A 22,020-nucleotide genomic window follows, 5' to 3' on the forward strand; every position below is an offset into this window, starting at 1 on the left:
ACATATCAAAGATGACGACAAGACTACTCCTACCCTAGGTATCAGGGTAGCCCACAAACCAACAAACACCCTGCAACAGCTGCCGACAAACATAAAGGATCCCATACCCACAGCCAATAAAGCCAACATAATATACAAAATACTATGTAAGCACTGTGAGAGACATTACATAGGCCAAACAGGAAGAAAACTACGATAAGGATACACAAACACCAGCTAGCCACCAAGAGACTCGACCAATTCTCACTGGTCTCAATACACACAGACAAAGAAGGACATGAAGTTGACTGGGACAACACATCCATAATAGCACATGCCACACATGCCAGGCATTCCAACCAGAACTCCATCAACAAACACGTTGAACTGGACCCGATATACAAACCATAAAAAACAGAACCGGAAGTGATACCAACTACCCCAGCAAACCGAGGCAAATAAATAACAAGTGGGACAGAACACCGACGCTTCACTGGAGGTGCAGTGACGATGTTGCATAGCAGGGTGATGAAACGTCTGCAATCAAACACATCAGCTCAGCGAGCATGCCTACAACCTCAATGTCCATTGCTCTGCGGTCATGAATCTTTTTGGTAACTTGCTCAAAAATTCTATCAAGTTTGTGAGACATGATTTCATAACATAAAATCATGCTGACTACCCCTAGTCAATTTTTGCCTCTCTGAATGTCTATAAATCCCATCTTTTATAACCACCTCCAACAATTTACCCACAACCGAAGTCAGACTTTATAGGTTTATAGTTCCCCAGCTTCTCCTTACAATTACCTTTCGTAAACAAAGGTACAACATTAGCCACACTCCAGTCTTCAGGCACCTCACCCGTAGTTATAGATGATGCAAGTATTTCTGCAAAGGGTCTTGCAATTTCCTCCCTTACTTCGCACAACGTTCTGGGATACATTAGATCAGGTCCCGAAGATTTGTCCACCTTTATATTCTTTAACCTCCCGAATTTCCTCTTATGTAATCTGAACTGTTTTTAAAACATCATAGTTAATTTCTCTGCATTCTCTAGGCTCCATTTCTTTCTCCACTGTAAAAACTGATGTGAAATGTTCATTTAGCATCTCCTACCTCCTGAGGTTCAACTCAAAGACGACCCCCTGGATCTTTAAGAGGCCCTACCCTCTCTCTAGTTACCCTCTTGCTCTTAATGTATTTGTAGAATCTCTTTGGATTATTCTTAACCTTATCTGCCTTCCTCTGATTTCTCTCTTAAGAATGCCCCTACACTCTTTATATTAATTGAGATTCAATTGAACCACGTTGTCTGTATCTGAAATAAGATTCTCTCTTATTCTTGAATTAAACCTCAATATCTTTATTCATCCATTGTTCCTGAATCTTACCAGCCTTACCCTTCACTCTAACAGGAGCGTAATGCCTCTGAACTCTCGTCATCATACTCTTGAATGCCTCCCACTAGCAGTACCAAGTTAGCTGTCCTTCAGCCCTGCTTTCTTTAGTACACCCCTGCAATTTCTGTACTCCACTAGCGCCTTTATTGATTTGCTCCCTTTGTAACTGCTAAAAGCCTCTCTTTTCCTTCTTATCAAATCCTGAACCACCTTCAACATCCTTGTCCATAACTGTTCTAAACCAGTTGATATTTTGATCGCGATTGCCCAGGTGCTCCCACTCCACTCAGTGTCCAGGTCATTCATTTTATTCCACATTCATAAACTCATGATACTGAAGCTTTGGAACTCCCCTCTTGTGCTTGTTTTCATATTAGAGAAGCCATACATGTATTCTGTTAACTTTTGATGTTTTTGCCAAAAATATACACTTGTTCTTGGAGCAACCACTTTTGCTCTTTCACTTTGTTGTTAGCTCTGACTTTTCCCTGCAGATCTTCTCCATTTCTGTATTTTACTGAGGTTGTATTTAACACAATGATTCAGTTCCCACAGAAAATGTGGCCACAGTTGGTGCCAGTGCCACTGTAACAGAAGGAGTAAGTCGCACTCGAAATGCTTTATTAAATGGAGACACAAAGAATTACGACTGGGATTCTGGTTACACCTGTCATCAGCTGGGAAGTGGAGCCATTGTGGTCCAGCTAGCACAGCCTTTCATGATCGGAACCATGAGGTAACTGGGGTATAGACACTCAGCCCACATTGTCGAAGACCAATGGTTGTGTTAACCTGGGTGTTTCTGTATGTAATCGTGACAAAGTCAGTTTTCATCTCTAATTGCCCTCAAAAAGGTGGTGGTGAGCAACCATCTTGAACTGCTGCAGTCCTCGGAGCATAAGAACCTCTGCAGTGCTGCTAGGGAAGAAATTCCAGGATTTTTACTCATTTAAAACAAAGGAACAGCAATGTATTTCAAAGTCGGGATGGTGAGTGGATTGAAGTGTAACTTGCAGGTGGTGATGTTCCCATGTAACTACTGCCCTTGTCCTGAGAGATGGAAGAGGTTGTGGGTTTGGAAGATGCTGTTTCAGAAGCCATGGTGAATTTCAGCAGTGTGTCATGTAGATAGTACACACTGTGGTTACTGAGCGTTTGTGGTGGAGGGAGTGGATGCTTGTGGATGTGGTGGCAATCAAGTGGGTTCTTTTGTCCTGGATGGTGTCAAGCTTCTTGAGTGTTGTTGGGGCTGCACCCATCCAGGCAAGTGTTTCATCACACCCCTTACTTGTACCTTCTAGATGGTGGACAGGTTTTGGGGAGTCAGGAGGTGAGTTACTCACTGCAGTATTCCTAACCTCTGACCTGCTCTTATAGCCACTGCATTTATATACTGAATCCAGTCCAACTTCTGGTCAGTGGTAAGTCCTAAGATGTTGATAGTGGGGGTTTCAGTGAAGGTAATGCCATTGAATGTCAAAGGATGATGTTTGGAGATCATCTTGTCGGAGAGCATCATTGCATGGCACTAACGTGGCCTGATTGTTATTACCACTTCTCAGCCCAAGCCTGGATGTTTTTCAGGCCTTGCTGCATTTGGACATAGACTGTTCCATTATTTGAGGAGTAACATGTTTGATGGGCTTCCCCATCAGTGTGAATGGGGGTAGGTTATTAATAGATGAAAGAGTTGTTACTTTAAAGGTTGGTACTGCTGAAAGTGAAGAACTGACGAGAACTCAGTAGAATACATGTGAGGGATGCTGAGGGAGTTGAGTGTGGAAATTGTGAAGGGACTGGCTTAAGTACTCTAGTCCTCATTAGTGCTGACAGAGGACTTGAGGATTGCATATTATTATGATCTAGTAGCCCTAAATGATATGGGTAAATGTTCAGTTGATGTTACTCTCAACAGGAACCTGGTCCGATTGATTATAATTATTTTAACAAGGCAATCTCTTCTGAAAACGGAAGCACACAATGTTGCAATCTTATTTTTAACAATAAAACTAAAAAAGGTATTAACACCAGAAATCAATAAACATGGAAAAATCCGCTCTAATCCATTATAACATAGATTCAAAGATTGTTAGTAGAAATGTTTAAAGCATGATACAGCTTAGAAACATTATTATACTTTCAAGGACATCTGGTGCTGCATTTCTAGCAAGACTCAGCCCAGCTCATTTCCAAGAAAGAAATTTTCTGTTTGTTTAATACTTTGATGAGCTTGAAGTGATTAAAATCTCACGTTTATCTGCTGGAACTGTAGATAACCCTTCCTTCATTATCATTATAATGCTCCTGACTTAGTTTCCTTCCACATTCTCTCAGACACAGCTTCAATTCCTTTCTCTTTTCTTTTAAACTTCAAATGACTTCATTTCTTTTCTACCGACTATATCCCCAACCCTGTGGTCTGTGATAACTTCATTACTTTAAACTCCTGGTGCTAGGATTTCTGCTTAACATATTTTTCTCTATGGAAAGACTTCTCAACAATTTGGAGCAAGATACCTCTCTAACAACTCCCTTGCCCAGGTTGAATCAATCTGGAAAGTCCTCTCCTTAAGTACTCTGGATAAGACCTGAGAAACACTGGTGACTCTCTGTCGCTTGGAGTTACGGGTATTGGAGTTCTCCCTCAAAAACTAATGCTCAACTCCAAACATAGAAACAAACCCATATGTCCAATCCAGAACTCCAAGAGACCTAACTTGCAGCAAACAATGCCAGAATATAGATACACAAGTTCCTCAGTTTCATCACAAACACATTACATCTTTTTAGGCTGGAAACACCAAGCAAATACAGGACAGCCGATTCAATATCCATAGTGGGGAAAAGTTTACAGATAATAATTAGAACAAAAATTAGTTGATAGTGGGAAAAGTATGGACTGAGTAATGAAAAGTCATAGAGATCTACAGCACAGCAAAAAGCCCTTTGGCCCATCGAGTTTGTGCCAGTCAGAAACAACCACCTGAATGTGCTAATGCTATTTTCCAGCACATGGCTCATGGAGTGTCACAAGTGCACATTTAAATACTACTTAAATGTTATGAGGGCTCTGCCTCTACCACCCTTGCAGGCAGTGAGTTCTAGATTCTCACCATTCTCTGGGTGAAAAGATTTTTCATCACATCTCCTATAAGCTTCATGCTCATTACCCTAAATCTATGCCGTGTGGTCATTTATCCCTTCACCAAGAAGAAACATTTCTTCCTATCTACACTATCTATGTTCCTCATACTTGTGTAGTTCTCAAACATGTCACCCCTCAGTCTCCCTGCTCCAAAGAAGATAACCCCATTGTATATAGAGATAGTAGGAACTGCCGATGCTGGAGTCTGAGATAACAAGGTGTACAGCTGGAGGAACACAGCAGGCCAGGCAGCATCAGAGGAGCAGGAAAGCTGACGTTTTGGGTCTGGACCCTTCTTCAGAAATGGGGGAGGGGAAGTGGGCTCAAATAAATAGAGAAGGGGGAGGTGATGATAGAAGGTGGATAGAGGAGCAAATAGGTGGAGAGAAGACAGACAGGTCAAGGAGACCGGGTTGGAGCCAGTATAGGTGAGTGTAGGTAGAGAGTTGGGATGGGGGTTGGACAGTGAGGAGGGAGGGGTGAGTAGGTGGGAGGGAAGACAGACAGGTCAAGGAGGCGGGGATGAGGCTTAGTAGGTAGGAAGTGGGGGTAGGGTTGGTCAGTGAGGTGGCAGGAGTGGATAGGTGGGAGAAAAGACAGACGGGTCAAGGAGGCAGGGACGAGCTGTGCTGGTCTTGGGATGAGGTCGGGGGGGTGGGGAGATTTTGAAGCTTGTGAAGTCCACATTGAGACCATTGGGCTGCAGGGTTCCCACGCGGAATATGAGGTGCTGTTCCTCCAGCCTTCGGGTGGCATCATTGTGGCACTGGAGGAGGCCCAGGATAGACATGTTGTCTGAGGAGTTGGAGGGGGAGTTGAAGTGGTTCGCGACTGGGAGGTGTTGTCGTTTGCCATGAACCGAGCATAGCTGCTCCACAAAGCGGTCTCCAAGCCTCCGCTTGGTTTCCCCGATGTAGAGGAGGCCACATCGGGTACAGCGGGTACAGTATACCACATTAGCAGATGTGTAGATGAACGTCAGTTTAATGTGGAAGGTTTTCTTGGGGCCTGGGGGGGACGTGTAGGTGTAGGTGTAGCACCTCCTGCGGTTGCAGGGAAAAGTGCCGGGGGTGGTGGGGCTAGTGTGGAGTGGACGAGGGAGTCTCGGAGAGAGCGGTTCCTCCAGAAAGCAGATAAGGGTGGGGAAGGAAATATATCCTTGGTAGTGGGGTCGGATTGCAGATGGCGGAAGTAGCGGAGAATGATTCGTTGAATCCGGAGGTTGATGGTATCATTGCCTCCCCCTCTCTCTATTTATTTCAGAGCCCCCTTCCCCTCTCCCATTTCTGAAGAAGGGTCCAGACCTGAAACGTCAGCTTTCCTGCTCCTCTGATGCTGCCTGGCCTGCTGTGTTCATCCAGCTCCACACCTTGTTATCCCAGACTATATAATCTCTCTTCATAACTGAAACTCTCGAAGCCAGGCAATATCCTGGTAAATTTCCTCTGGACCCTCTCCAGTGTCACTACAACCCTTCTATAATGTGCTTCCAATATTCTAGCTGTGGCCTAACCAGCATTTTATCCATTTCCAGCATAATCTCCCAGCTCTTAAACTCTATGCTAGGGCTTATGGAGGCAAGTTGTCTTAACCATTTTATCCACCTGTCCTGATACCTTAAGAGACCTGTGTATATGCACAACAAGGTCCCTCTGATCTTTCTCGGAGCAAATTCCTGCAAATGCTGGAATCTGTACTGAAAAGTGAAAAATACTGAAATTCACAGTGGGTCAGGCAGCATCCAAGGCGAGAGAGCAAGCTGACGGTCGAGTCTAGATCATTCTTCATCAGAGCTGACCTTTGATGTTTCTCAGAATTGTACCACTCGCCATGCATTCCTTCATTTTGTTAATTCTACCTGAGTGCATTACCTCACGCTTATCCTGATTGAATTCCATTTACCGCTGATTAGCCATCTGACCAGCCCATCTATATCCTTCTGCGTTCTAAGGCTATTCTCCTCACTATTTACCACCCCACCAATTTTCGTATCATCTGCAACCTTATCGATCAGTCCTCCGACATTCAAGTATAAATCATTTATATAAACCACAGAAAACAATGGCCCCAACGATGATCCCTGTGGGACCCTGCTGAACACAGGCTTTCAGTCACAAAAGCACCCCTTGACCATCACACTCTGCTTTCTGTCACTTGGCCAGTTCTGGATCAATTTTGCTAAATTTCCATGGATCCCATGGGCTCTTATCTTTGCTATCAGTCTCCTATGCAGGTCCAATCCAACCCGGCCAATTACCGCCCCATCAGTCTCCTCTCGATCATCAGTAAAGTGAAGGAAGGTGTCACTAACAGCGCTATCAAGCAGCACCTGCTCAGCAATAACCTGCTCAGTGACACCCAGTTTGGGTTCCACCAGGGCCACTCAGCTCCTGATCTCATTGCAGCCTTGGTTCAAATATTGACAAAAGAGCTGAATTCCAGAGGAGAGGTGAGAGTAATCACGCTTGTCATAAAAGCCACATTCGACCAAGTGTGGCATCAAGGAGCCTGATCATAACTGGAATCAGTGAGTATCAAGGGGCATACTCTTCACTGGTTGGTATGTAGGACAATGGTTGTGTTTGTTGGAGGTCAGTCATCTCAGCTCCAGGAGTTCCTTAGGGTAGTGCCCCAGACCCAACCATCTTCAGCTGCTTCATCAGTGACTTTCCCTCCATCATACTGTGGTGAATATGGATTTTAGCAAGGCATTTGATAAGGTTCCACATGGTAGGTTCATTCAGAAAGTAAGGAGGCATGGGATTCAGGGAAATTTGTCTGTCTGGATACAGAATTGGCTGTCCAATAGAAGGCAGAGGGTAGTAGTAGATGAAAAGTATTCAGCCTGGAGCTCAGTGACCAGTGGTGTTCTGCAGGGATCTGTTCTGGGACCACTGCTCTTTGTGATCTTTATAAATGACTTGGATGAGGAAGTGGAAGGGTGGGTTAGTAAGTTTGCCGATGACACGAAGGTTGGTGGAGTTGTGGACAGCGTGGAGGGCTGTTGTAGGTTGCAACGGGACATTGACAGGATGCAGAGCTGGGCAAAGAAGTGGCAGATGGAATTCAACCCAGAAAAATGTGAAGTAATTCATTTTGAAAGGTTGAATTTGAATGCAGAATACAGGGTTAATGGCAGGATTCTTGACAGTGTGGAGGAACAGAGGGATCTTGGGGTCCACATCCATAGATCCTTCAAAGTTGCCACCCAAGTTGATAGGGTTGTAAAGAAGGCATATGGTGTGTTGGCTTTCATTGGCAGGGGAATTGAGTTTAAGAGCCACGAGGTTATGCTGCAGCTCTATAAAACCCTGGTTAGACCGCACCTGGAATATTGTGTTCACTTCTGGTCTCCTCATTATAGGAAAGATGCGGAAGCTTTAGAGAGAATGCAGAGAAGATTTACCAGGATGCTGCCTGGACTGGAGGGCAGGTCTTATGAGGAAAGGTTGAGGGAGGTAGGGCTTTTCTTATTGGAGCAAAGAACGATAAGAGGTGACTTGATAGAGGTTTACAAGATGATGAGAGGCATAGATAGAGTGGATAGTCAAAAACTTTTTCCCAGGGCAGAAATGACTATTACAAGGGGCATAATTTTAAGGTGATTGGAGGAAGGTATAGGGGAGATGTCAGAGGTAGGTTCTTCACACAGAAAGTGGTGGGCGTGTGGAATGCGCTGCCAGCAGTTGTCGTGGAGTCAGATACTTTAGAGACTTTTAAGCGACTCTTGGATAGGCACATGGAGGATAATAAAATGTACGGTATGCAGGGTAGTTTGATCTCAGTGGGCTAATAGGTCAGTACAACATCGTGGGCCGAAGGGCCTGCACTGTGCCGTACTGTTCTATGTTCTATGATGTCAGAAGTGGGGATGTTCACTGCTGATTGTACAATGTTCAGCACCAGGGAGGAAATGGCCTTTTTTTTAAATTCATTCACAGCGTGAGGGGTTTTTCAGACTCTTAATTCCAGATGTTTATCGAATTCAAATTCCACCATCTGCCATGGCAGGACCAGGCCTCATGGTACTATGCTGGACTGTTCTGGGGGCTTCGAATCCTGCCACGACAATAGTGCAATATCTGGAATTAAAGTCTAATGACGGTCATGAATCCATTGTCGATTGTCAGAAAAACCGATCTGGTTCACTAATGTCCTTTAGGGAAGGAATCTGCCATCCTTACCTGGTCTGGCCCACATGTGACTCCAGACCCACAGCAATGTGAACGTAGAACAGTGCAGCACAGTACAGGCCCTTTGGCCCACGATGTTGTGCCGACCTTTTACCCTAATCCTAAGGTCTATCTAACCTCCACCGCTACCTTATACTATCATCCATATGCCTATCTAATAGCCGCTTAAATGGCCCTAATGAGGCCGACTCCACTGCCCTCTCCGGTAATGCATTCCACGCCCCTACCACTCTGAGTAAAGAACCTACCTCTGACGTCTCCCCTATATCTACCTCCACTCACTTTAAAACTATGCCCCCTCATAATAGGAACCTCCACCCTCGGAAAAAATCTCTGGTTGTCTACTCTATCTATACCTCTGATCATTTTGTATACCTCTATCAAGTCACCTCTCATCCTTTGTCATTCTAAAGAGAAAAGCCCTAGCTCTCTCAACCTTTCCTCGTAAGACCTTCCCTCCATTCCAGGCAACATCCTGGTAAATCTCCTCTGCACCTTTTCCAACACTTCCACATCTTTCCTGTAATGAGGCAACCAGAACTGGACACAATACTCCAGATGTGGCCGAACCAGTGTTTTGAATAGCTAGAGCATAACTTCACGGCTCTTGAACTCAATCCCTCTGTTAATGAAAGCTAACACACCGTACGCCTTCTTAACAACTCTATCCACCTGGGTGGAAGCTTTCAGGGAACTGGGAACAAGAACCCCAAGATCCCTCTGCTCCTCCACACTGCCAAGAATCTTTCCGTTCACCCTGTATTCTGCTTTCAAGTTTGTCCTTCCAAAATGAATCACCTCACACTTCTCAGGGTTAAACTCCATCTGCCACTTCTCAGCCCAGCTCTGCATCCTATCAATATCCCTTTGTAACCTAGAACCCTCTGCACTATCCACAACTCGACCCACCTTCGTATCATCAATATGTGGTTGACTTATAACTGCCCTCTGGGCGATTCTGGATGGGCAATGAATGCTGGCCTAGCCAGCGATGCCCTCATCCTGTGAATGAATAGAAAAAAGTCGATTTCCTCCCTGGCGCTGAACATTGTGCAATCAGCAGCTGCTATCTGGACGATAAATGCTGGCCTTGACATCGATGCCCGCATTCTGGGAATGAATTAAAAAAAAGCCTCCTCAGATACTGGAGCAGCTCATGTTCAAATGCAACAAGATTCAGACAACAGCCAGGCTTGAGCTGACAAGTGGCAGGTAACATTTGCACTGCACAAATACCAGGCAATGACCATCTTACCACCACCCCTTGACTGTCGATGTTGTTATCATCACTGAATCCCCCACTGTAAACATCTTGGGGGTTACCATTGACCAGAAACTCAACTGGACTCGTCACATAAACACAGTGGCTACAACAACAGGTCAGAGGCTAGGAATACTGCGGCAAATAACTCACTTACTGACTCCCCAAAGCCTGTTCATCATCTACAAGGCACAAGACAGGAGTGTGATGGAAAGCCCCTCACTTGCCTGGGTGAGTGCAGCCCCAACAAAACTGAAGAAGCTCGACACCATCCAGAACAAAGCAGCAGTGTGTACTATGTACAAAATGCACTGAAGAAATTCACCAAGATCCTTAGATAGCTTATCCATCTAGAAGCACAAGGGCAGAAAATATATAGGAACATCACCACCAGTAAGTTCCCCTCCAAACCACAAACCATCCTGACTTGGAAATATATTGCTGTTCCTTCAGTGTCACTGAGTCAAAAGCTTGGAAATGTCTCCCTTCGAGCATTATGGGTCTACCTACAGCACGTGGACTCAGCAGTTCAACGAAGCAGCTCACCACCACCTTCTCAAGGGGGACAATTACAGACGGGCAGAAAATGCTGGGGCAGCCAACACCGTCCACGTCCCACAAGTGAATTTTTAAGAAAGGGACATTGAGGGTCAGTAGTAAAATGGAGTTGAAATACATGCCAGTTTCTGTATATACTCACCTCCACCACTGAAGGAAACCTCAGATAGGTAACATTCCATGAAAGAATGGGTCAGTTTTGGTGAAAATGGAATCTGGATTCAGAAACATTTTAAATGATCCATTAATCAACATTGGGAGATCGGGCAAATTGAATTCTGTTTTATGATGTTGTGTGTTGTTTGCTTTTGAATGCCATTGATTGTTTTAGATTGCTGTGGTGGGATTTGTTACAACCATTTATTGTGAACAGTTTTCAAAGCAGGTGAACCTTTAATAAAAACAGTATGTTTTCAGCTTTGAACTTACAGCATGAATCAGATAAGGAAAAGCCTCATGGAATAGCTGTATAATTGTAATGATATTGAGTTAACACCATGTGGTAGGGATTTGCATTTTACTGAGTGACTTCTTCACTTACAGAACAACGTAACAGGCTTGAGGGGTCAGATAGCTGCCTCCTGTACTCATAGACTCTGAGTGAATGGTCTGTTGTTGTTCCTGTGTAACGGACATGAGGGACTGAGCTACTCCTCCTGTTTCCATGTAACAGACTTAAGGAGAGCAGAATAACCTTCTCCCAGTCTTGTGTAACAGATTGAAGTCGGGGGGTAACTGAATGATCTTCTGTTCCTGTGTAATAGCCTTGAGGGGCTGAATGACCTACTCCAAAACACAAACAATGCTGGAGATCACAGCGGATCAGGCAGCATTCATGGAGAGAGAGCAAGCTAACATTTCTAGTCTAGATGACTCTTCATCAGAGCTGATGTGAAGTGTGATGGGGACAGTATTTATGCTGTAGTGGTGGCGGAGAGTGCTGGTGAGAAAGGATGTTTAATTGTGCAGATAAGTGATTGGAATGTGAGAATGGCAGAACAATGGTGTAGCTAGCTGCCAAACTGGAAAGGACAGATCATCCCACTGGAGTAGGACGAGGGGAAAGAGGACATGGTGATAGAGAATGCAATAAGTAAAGCTAAAAGAAAGGGAAGGAATGGGAGTGGGTTATTAATCTGAAGGTGTTGAATTCAATAATAAGTCCAGAACAGGTTCAGGCTGGGGGACTGAATGACCTTCCCCTGTTCCTGTGCAAAAATCAAGGGACTGAGTTGGCAGTTCCATTTTACAATATGTATTTCCAATCAGGCTACTGCTCTGGGATTGTGATGATCGAAGCTACAGTTTCTACATTGAAGTCTCCAACAACCAGCAGCAGTGGAGGATGGTGGCAGATCGTACAAAAGTTACGTGCAGGTCAGAATCATTCCCTGCTATTTTCACAGTTTATCTTTTATGGTTCCCCTACTATTGGTAAATAAATTGGATGTTTCCACAAATACATCTAGAACAAATTGACAAACTAATCTGATTAAAAGGTGCAATAAACTCAAAAGTTCGAGTAGCCAACTGTTCCTAATTTCGTTGGTCATGTGTTTGTATAAGCTCTCCATGATACAAGTGGGAAGCAGAAATAACAGAATCTGTGTCATTGAGTCACATGACTCTCTCTAACGGAGTCAGACTGGTGACTGTGAACCTATTGTTGATTGTCAGAAAAACCCATCTGGTTCACTAATGTCCTTTAGGGAAAGAAACTGCCATCCTTACCTGGTCTGGCCTACATATGACTCCAGACCCACAGCAATGTGGTTGACTTTCAGCTGCCCTCTGAAATGGCCTAGCAGCCATTCATTGTACCAATCACTACAAAATCTCAAGAAAGAAATTAAATCAGATGGAACACCCAGTATCGACCTATACACCAAGAAAGATAACGTTTGGGGGCTAGTGCCAAAACTGGGAGAGCTGTCCCACAGACTAGTCAAGCAGCAGTATGTCACACTCGCAGAATCTTACCCTAAAGACAGTATCCCAGACAACACTGTCAACACCCCTGGGTATGTCCTGTACCGCTGGCAGGACTGACCCAGCAGAGGTGGCAGCACAGCAGTATACATTCAGGAGGGAATTGCTCCTCAATTACTCCCTATGCCACGTGCTGGTGAGGCCAGAAATGGGAACGTAATCAGTTTAATGTATGCCTAAAGAGTTGGTGTTAGAGGGAGGGCTTCAGATATCTTCCAGGGCAGGCAGGACCTGTAGAAGAAGGACAGGTTGCATGTAAACTGGAGGGCAGGGAGGTTTGCTAGTGCTACTCAGGGGGGTTTAAAGTATTGTGTTGGATGGGGTGGAGGGGGGGCATTGGGAACCAGAGCAGAAGGTCAGCAAGTGGAGTGATTGAGGAGAATGTAGAGGTTAAGTCAAGTAAGTCTATCTAATAGGAAGAACAGTCAGGGCCAGATTAATGAACATGGTGGGACTGGTGGTCTGAAGTGTATTTATCTTAATGCAAAGATTATAGCAGATAAGGCAGATGAGCTTGGTGCTTGGATTAATGCATGGAACTAAGATGTGGTAGCCATTACAGAATCTTGTTTAAGAGAAGGGCAGGACTGGCAGCCCAGCGTTCCAGGGTTTAGATGTTTCAGGCATGATAGAGAGATATAAAAGGGGTTGTATTACTGATTAAGGACAATGTCCCAGTTGCACTGAAGGAGGACATCTTGGAAGGCTCATTCAGTGAGGCCAAATGGATAAAACTCGGAATAAGAAAGGTGTAATCACTATGATGGGGTTATATTACAGGCCTCCCAAAAGCCAGCAGGAGATAGAGGAACAGATGTGTAAGCAGGTCATAGAAAGATGTAAAAACAATGGGGTCATTGTATTTGGGTGGTTTTAATTTCCTGAGTATCAGCTGGGACTCCCTTAGCGCCAGGGGCTTAAATTGGGCAAAATTTGGTAAGTGCATCCAGGAGTGTTTAATGAAACAATTTTTAGATAGTCCAACTAGAGAAGAGACCATACAAGACCTTGTATTGGGGAATGAGTGTGGCCAGGTGATTGAAGTTTCAGTGGCTTAGGATTAAGGAGCATTTCTGCTCCTTAGTAAATTTTAAGATTGTTGTGGATAAAGATAAGACTAGCCCTTAGGTGAAAGTGCTAAACTGGGGGAAGGCTAATTTCAACAGATTAGACAGGAACTGGAGAAATTAGATTGGGAGCAGCTGTTTGGGGGTAAATCCTCATCTGACATGGGAGTTGATCAGAGTTCAGGACTAGCAAATTCCTGTGAGGGTAAAATATTAGGATGCAAGATTTGGGAACCAAGATGACAAGAGATATTGAAAGTTTAGTCAAAAAGAAAAAAGAAGCATATGTAAGGTTTAGGAAACTGAAATCAGATAATGCCCTTGAGGAATAAAAAGAAAGAAGGAAAGAATTTAAACAAGAATTAGGAGAGCAGACAGGGGCCATGAAATATCCTTGTCAAGTAGAATTAAGGAGAATCCCAAGGAGTTTTACTGGGAGCAGGATGATAGCTCAGGAAAGACTAGTTCCATTCAAAGACAAAGGCTGGAATTTATGCATGGAACCAGAGGAAGTGGGTGAGGTCCTTAATGAGTACTTTGCCTCGGTAGTCATTAAGGAGAAGAACATGGATGCTGGTAAGATGTGGGAGGGACATGTTAATATTCAGGGACATGTCAATACTAAGAAGGAGGAGGTGTTAGATATCTTACAAAATATTGAGATAGATAAGTCCCTAGGGTCTGATGGGATCAATCCCAGGATACTGAGGGCGGTAAGGGAGGAGATTGCTGGGACCTTGACAGGGATTTTGTATCCTCTTTAGCCATAGGCAAGACCCCAGAAGCCTGGAGAATAGTCAATGTTGATCCTTGATAATACTGGAAATCATAGGATGGCAGTGTGGTTAGCACTGCTACCTCACAGCACCAGGGACCCAGGTTTGATTTCAGCCTCAGGTGATGTCTGTGTGGAGTTTACACATTCTCACTGTGTCTGCATGGATTTCTTCCAATGCTCCAGTTTCCTCCCACAGTCCAAAGATGTGCAGGTTAAGTGGATTGGCCGTGCTATATTGCCCTTAGTGTCCTGGGTTGTGCAGCCAGGTGGGTTAGCCATAGTAAATGTGGGGTTTCGGGGGCATGGTATGCTCTTCAAAAGGTCGGTGCAGACTCGATGGTCCGAATGGCCTCTATCTGCACTGTAGGGATTCTATGTTCATAGGACAGAGAGCCTTACATCCGTGAAAGGTAATTTATTGGAGAAGGTTCTCAGTGTCAGGATTTACTTACATTTCAAAAAGAATGGTCTTATTAGAGATAGGGCTAGGTATGTAAATATATATTTGTGCAGGGGAGGTCTTGGCTCAAATTTGATCGAGTTTTTTGGGGAAGTGACAAAGATAATTGATGAGAGTAGGGCAATGAACGTGGTCTACATGGGCTTTAGTAAAACATTTGACAAGGTCCTTCATGGCAGTCTGGTCTAGAAGAGTAAATCACATGGGATGCATGGTGACTTTAAGTTGGGGTCAAAATTAGCTTAGTCACAGAACATGGGAGGTTGATGACTAGTGGTGTTCTGCAAGGATCAGTGCAATGACTTCTGTTGTTTATTATATGTGAATGATTCGGATGAGAATATAGATGGTCTGATAAGTAAGTTTGTAGACAACACAAAAATTGGTGGAGTTGTGGATTGTGAAGTAGGTTCTCAAAAGATGCAGCTTGATAATTGGGCAGAGATATGACAGATGGAGTTTAATCTAGTCAGTTGTGACTTGATGCTTTGTTGGGGGTTAAATGTAATAGGAAAGTGTGCAGTAAATGGCAGGACCCTGAGTAGCATTGATATACAGAGGGATCATGGGGATGGCATGCTTGCCTTCTTCAGTCAGGGCATTGAGTATAAAAGTTGGCAGGTCATTTTGCAGCTGTATAGTTAGGCCATATTTGGCGTATTGTGTGCAGTTCTGGTTGCCACACTATAGGAAGGATGTGGAGGGTGCAAAAGAGGTTAATCAGGATGTTGCCTGGAATGAAGCAAATTAGCTATAAGGAGAGGTTGGACAAACTTGGGTTGTTATAGCAGAGTGTTGGAGGCTGAGGGGCAATTTGATATAAGTATATAAAGCTATGAGAGGCATGGATAGGGTGGATAGACAGAGTCTTTTTCCCAGGGTGGAAAGGTCAAATAATAGGGGGCACAGGTTTAAAGCAAAAGGGGATAAGTTTAAGGAAATGTGCAAGGAAACCTTTTTATGTAGGTAGGTGCCTGGAACCTGCTGCCAGGGAAGGTGGCAGAAGCAAATACGAAAGTACTATGTAGGAAGTTTTTACACAGACACATAAACAGGCAGAGAATAGAGGGAGTCAATACAGTGTGGAGCTGGAGGATCACAGCTGGTCAGGCAGCATCAGGAACAGGAAAGTCGATGTTTCAGGTTTACACCCTTCATCAGAACTGATAGAGGGATACAGACCAGGTGAGGGCAGATGGGGCTAGTTTAGAATGGCATCATGGTCAGTACAGACATGGTGAGCTGAAAGGCCTGTTCCTGTGCTGTACTGTCCTATGTTCTATCACCATGCTAAATGGAGTTTCAACAGATCTAGCAAGTCAACTCTCATATCTGTGACAAAAACAGAAGTTGCTGGAAAAGCTCAGCAGGTCTGGCAGCATCTGTGTTTTTTTTTCTTCAGAATTAGCGTTTCGGATCTGGTGACCCTTCCTCAGAACTGATGGTAGCTGGGAAAACGTCAGCTTATAAATATCTGTGAGGCACTGTGGGTCATCATCATCAGCAGCATCATACTCCAGCACAATCTGCAACCTCATTGCCTGGTATATCCCCCACCCTACTGTTACCATCGACCCTGGTTCAATGGAGAGTGCAGGAGAGCTTGCCAAGAGCAACACCAGGAACATCTTAAAAAGAGGTGTCAACCTGGTGAAGCTACCAAAAGGACTACTTGCATCCGAAACAACACTGCTTATTTATTCTTGATTATTTATTCTTGCTGCTGCCTCAAGATGTTTTGCTTCAGGTATTACAATCTTGTGCCAGTGAGACCTTGCATTCCCTGGAATCCATGTGTGATGTTAATTAAAGGTGAGAATAATCTTCAGCAAGCGATAAACATTCTCACCTCCAGAAAATCTCTCTTGGAGCTCAAACCTTGTCACATGACTGCGTAACTGAGGGAAAACAAATCAGCATAAAATTTTACATATCCCAACCATATTTAAACCCTTCTCTCTGTTTTAATTTTTGCACATTTCTCAGTGTTTGGCTGCTCGTCTAATTCTGGTATTGCTGAAACCTATTACTCCTTCTTTAAGAAAACCTCCCAGTGTTTCTATTAATCCTGTGCTCCTGGTTAAATGCTTCTGTCCTCCATTTGTGCTTCCTTTGTTTTGATTCCAGATCATGGCAAACAATCAGCTTTGAGTTGCAGCCGGTGGTGTTCATCAGGATCGTCGGGACCTATAACACAGCCAATGAGGTGTGCTTTACAGACAAACGTTCGGACTTTTCAATGAGTTTGCTTGAAGGGAAGGTCAGATTGGGGTTGTGTGGGAGAATTACCTGACCAGATAGAACTACTGCACATTGAGGAAAAACATGATAGACTTGCATTTACACAGCACCTTTCAGGCCCACAGGACATGCTTAACCACTTTTCAACCAATGAGGTGCTTTTAAATGTAGTTGCTATTGTATTGTAGGAAGTGCTGCAAGTAGTTTGGGCACAGTAAGCTCCCAATGTCAGAAATGCAACCAGATAACCTAGTTTTAATGATATTGATAGAGGGATAAACATTGGCTCAGTTCACCACGGATAGCTTCCTTGATCTTCCATGAAAAAATTCCACTGGATCTCTGCACCTATCTGCGAGGAGGATGGGGTTTAATATCTCAACAGTCACCTGCAGCAGTGCAGCATCCAACACTACTGCATGCTCCTTGAATTTTGTGCTAAATTCCAGGAATCCTAAAGTCATATCACACAGGAGGCCATTGAGTCCATGCCAACTGTCTGTTGAGCAAGCAAGTCAGTCCCATTCCCCTGCTTTACCCCAACACCTAAAGAGGACAAACCAGAAACAAAATAAGAGGGACTAGAATGTGATTATAGTTAGGTACCAGTTTTTGACCAGCACAGACTTAATGGACCAAAAGGCTGTAGACTTCTATTATGAGGGGAGAATTTGACAATGGATTGGAAACTAAGATAAAAGGAAATCCACAAACATAGTGAAATGTTACCTGAGGATTGGTTAGGATATTTAGGGCCCAAATGAAGATTTCTTGGTTGAAGAGGTAGTCGAGGGCACGAGTTAAGTATTTTGCTTACTTTGCTGATGACATTAAACTTGGAAGAATTGTAAACTATGAGGAGGACAGTGTGGCACTCCAAAAGGACATTGATAAGTTGGTGGAGTGAGTGGATAGGTGGCAGATGAGGCTGATAATATAAATTAGGGGATAAGATTCTAAAAGGGGTGCAGGAGTAGAAAGACCTGGATGTATATGTGTACAGATCATTGAAGATAGCAGAACATGTGGAAAGAGCAGTTAATAAAGCATACGGTGTCCTGTGCTTTATTAATCGGGCCATAGAGTACAAGAGCAAGAAGGTGATGTTGAATTTGTACAAAATACATGTTATCTCTCAACTGAAGTATTGTATACACTTGTGGATGCCACGTTATAGGAAAGATGTGAATGCATTGGAGAGATGCAGAAATAATTTACAAGAATAGTTCCAGGGATGAGAAACTTCAGTGATGAGGTTAGATTGAAGAGGATGAGGCAATTCTCTTGGAGAGAATTGAGTAGATAACGAGAAGCTGTTCCTGCTCGCAATACAAAAAAGAATGAGAGCATAAATTTAAACTGATGTGTAAACGAAGTGTGAAATGATCAACAAGTCAGGCGAGTACTGAATGGTAGGATGCTAGGAATCTCAGGGTGCTTGTCCACATATCCCTGAAGGCAACAGAGCAGGTTAATAGGGTGGTTAAGAAGACATATGGGATATTTGGTTTACCAGTTATGGCATAGATTATAATACCAGAAGAATTAGGGACAGGAGTAGGCCATTCGGCCCCTCGAGCCTCCCCACCATTCAATAGGATCACGGCTGATTTAATATTCTTCATTTCGACTTTCCTGCCCTTTCCCTGTAACCCTTGATTCCCAACTGATCAAGAATCCATCTCAGCCTTAAATATACACAAGGACTCTGCCCCCACAGCTCTCTGTGGCAAGGAATTCCAAAGACCCACCACCCTCTGAGAGAAGAAATTCCCATCACCTCAGTCTTAAATTGGTGCCCCTTTATTCTGAGACGATGCCCTCTGGTCCTAGACTCTCCCATGAGGGGTAACATCCTCTCAGCATTTACCCTGTCAAGCCCCTTAAGAAACCTACAAGTCTCAATGAGATCGCCTATTATTCTTCTAAACCCCAGGGAGTAGAGTCCCAACCTACCTTTGCTTATAAAGACAATCCCTCCCATACCAGGGATCATCCCAGCAAACCTTCTGTGAACTGCCTTCAATGAAATGATATCTTCCCTCAAATAATGGGACCAAAACAGGCATTTGATAAGGTTCCCCATGGTAGGCTCATGCAGAAAGTAAGGAGGCATGGGAAAGGGGGAAATGTGGCAGATTGGATTCAGAATTGGCTGACCTTCAGAAGACAAAGGGTGGTAGTGGACAGAAAATATTCAACATGGTGCTCAGTTACGAGTGGTGTACCACAAGGATCTGTTCTGGGTCCTCTTCTATTTGTGATTTTTGTAAATGATTTGGATGAAGGAATGGAAGGCTGGATTAGCAAGTTTGCGGACGATACGAAGGTGGGTCACATAGTGGACGGTACGGTGGGCTGTTCTAGGTTACAAAGGGACATTGATAGAAGGCAGAGCTGGACTGAGAAGTGGCAGATGGAGTTTAACCCTGAAAAGTGTGAGGTGATTCATTTTGGAAGGACAAACTTGAAAGCAGAATACAGAGTTAACGGAAAGATTCTTGGCAGTGTGGAGGAGCAGAGGGATCTTGGGGTTCATGTCCACAGTTCCCTGAAAGCTGCCACCCAGGTGGATAGAGTTGTTAAGAAGGCGTATGGTGTGTTAGCTTTCATTAATAGAGGGATTGAGTTCAAGAGCCGTGAAGTTATGCTCCAGCTATACAAAAGCCTGGTTCGGCCCCATCTGGAGTATTGTGTCCAGTTCTGGTCACCTCATTACAGGAAAGATGTGAAAGCGTTGGAAAAGGCACAGAGGAGATTTACCAGGATGTTGCCTGGAATGGAGGGAAGGTCTTACGAGGAAAGGTTGAGAGAGCTATGGCTTTTCTCTTTAGAACGACAAAGGATGAGAGGTGACTTGATAGAGGTGTACAAAATGATCAGAGGTATAGATAGAGTAGACAGCCAGAGACTTTTTTCTAGGGTCGAGGTAGCTTTTATGAGGGAACAGACCTTTAAAGTGAAAAGAGGTAGATATTGGGGAGACGTCAGAGGTAGGTTCTTTACTCAGAGAGTGGTAGGGGGCGTGGAATGCATTGCCGGAGAGGGTAGTGGAGTCGGCCTCATTAGGGCATTTAAGCAGCTATTAGATAGGCATATGGATGATAGTCTAAGGTAACAGTGGAGGTTAGATAGACCTTAGGATTAGGGTAAAAGTTCGGCACAACATCGTGGGCCAAAGGGCCTGTACTGTGCTGTACTGTTCTATGTTCTATGTTCTAAAACTGCTCACAGTATTCCAGATGTGGTCTCCCCAGCATCTCGTACAGTTGCAGTAAAACTTCCCTACTCTTAATCTCCAACCCCCTTGAAATAAGGGCCAACATTCCATTAGCCCTTCCTGATAACCTGTTGTACCTGTGTGCTAGCTTTTTGTGTTTTGTGCACATCCCCCAACATGTCCTTTGTGTTGCAGCTTTCTGCAGCTTCTGTACATTTAAATAATATTCTGATCTTTTGTTCTCCCTCTGAAATGAACAACTTTGCATTTTTCCACATTATACTCCATTTGCCAATCTTTTTTGCGCACTTACATAACACAGAACATAGAATAGAACATAGAACAGTACAGGCCCTTCGGCCCACGATGTTGTGCTGAACTTTTACCCTAAACCTAAGGTCTATCTAACCTCCACCTCTACCTTATACTATCATCCATATGCCTATCTAATAGTCGCTTAAATGCCCCTAATGAGGCCGACTCCACTAGCCTCTCCGGCAATGCATTCCACAACTTGACCACTCTCTGAGTAAAGAACCTACCTCTGACGTCTCCTTGGTATCTACCTCCACTCACTTTAAAACTATGCCCCCTCGTAATAGCTACCACCACCCTAGGAAAGGGTCTCTGGCTGTCTACTCTATCTATACCTCTGATCATTTTGTACACCTCCATCAAGTCACCTCTCATCCTTTGTCGTTCTAAAGTGAAAAGCCCTAGATCTCTCAACCTTTCCTCGTAAGACCTTCCCTCCATTCCAGAAAACATCCTAGTAAATCACCTCTGCACCTTTTCCAAAGTTTCCACATCTTTCCTGTAATGAGGCAACCAGAACTGGACACAGTACTCCAGATGGGGCCGAACCAGGCTTTTGTATAGCTGGAGCATAACTTCACGGCTCTTGAACTCAATCCCTCCATTAATGAAAGCTAACACACCATACGCCTTCTTAATAACTCTATCCACCTGGATGGAAGCTTTCAGGGAACTGTGGACATGAACCCCAAGATCCCTCTGCTCCTCCACACTGCCAAGAATCTTTCCATTAACCCTGTATTCTGCTTTCAAGTTTGTCCTTCCAAAATGAATCACCTCACACTTTTCAGGGTTAAACTCCATCTGCCACTTCTCAGCCCAGCTCTGCATCCTATCAATGTCCCTTTGTAACCTAGAACAGCCCTCCGCACTATCCACAACTCTACCCAGCTTCATATCGTCCACGAACTTACTAATCCATCCTTCCACTCCTACATCCAAATCATTTACAAAAATCACAAATAGAAGAGGACCCAGAACAGATCCTTGTGGTACACCACTCGTAACTGAGCACCATGTTGAATATTTTCTGTCCACTACCACCCTTTGTCTTCTAAGGGTCAGCCAGTTCTGAATCCAATCTGCCACATTTCCCCCATCACATGCCTCCTTACTTTCTGCATGAGCCTACCATGGGGAACCTTATCAAACGCCTTACTTAAATCCATGTATACCACATCCACTGCTCTACCTTCATCCACGTGTTTGGTCACCTCTTCAAAGAATTCAATAAGGTTTGTGAGGCATGATGGACCCCTCACAAATCCATGCTGTCTATCATGAATCAAACTGTGCCAATCCAAGTGATCATAAATCGTATCTCTCAGAGCCCTTTCCAATAATTTGCCCATCACTGACGTAAGACTAAGTGGCCTGTAATTTCTTGGGTCATCCCTTTTCTCTTTTTTGAA

At 44.1% G+C, this 22,020-nt stretch overlaps 1 protein-coding gene across 2 annotated transcripts in view; it reads left to right on the forward strand.

Annotated features, from left to right (window-relative positions):
* The first annotated feature begins 1,880 nt into the window (after positions 1–1,880).
* LOC109922385 (BTB/POZ domain-containing protein 9-like) overlaps positions 1,881–22,020 on the forward strand; it is a 31,288-nt gene continuing 11,148 nt past the window's right edge. The window contains exons 1-3 of one of the 2 annotated variants that reach the window (XM_020522418.2): positions 1,885–2,117; positions 11,808–11,915; positions 16,960–17,038. In XM_020522418.2, coding sequence (XP_020378007.2) covers positions 2,101–2,117; positions 11,808–11,915; positions 16,960–17,038 — 204 coding nt within the window. In that variant the 5' untranslated portion in view covers positions 1,885–2,100. Of the gene's footprint in view, positions 2,118–11,807; positions 11,916–16,959; positions 17,039–22,020 lie in introns of both variants that reach the window. The other variant, XM_048597448.1, reaches the window with a different exon arrangement.

The sequence above is a fragment of the Rhincodon typus genome, chromosome 5 (assembly GCF_021869965.1).
Source record: "Rhincodon typus isolate 14 chromosome 5, sRhiTyp1.1, whole genome shotgun sequence".
Classification (NCBI taxonomy): Eukaryota; Metazoa; Chordata; class Chondrichthyes; order Orectolobiformes; family Rhincodontidae; genus Rhincodon; species Rhincodon typus.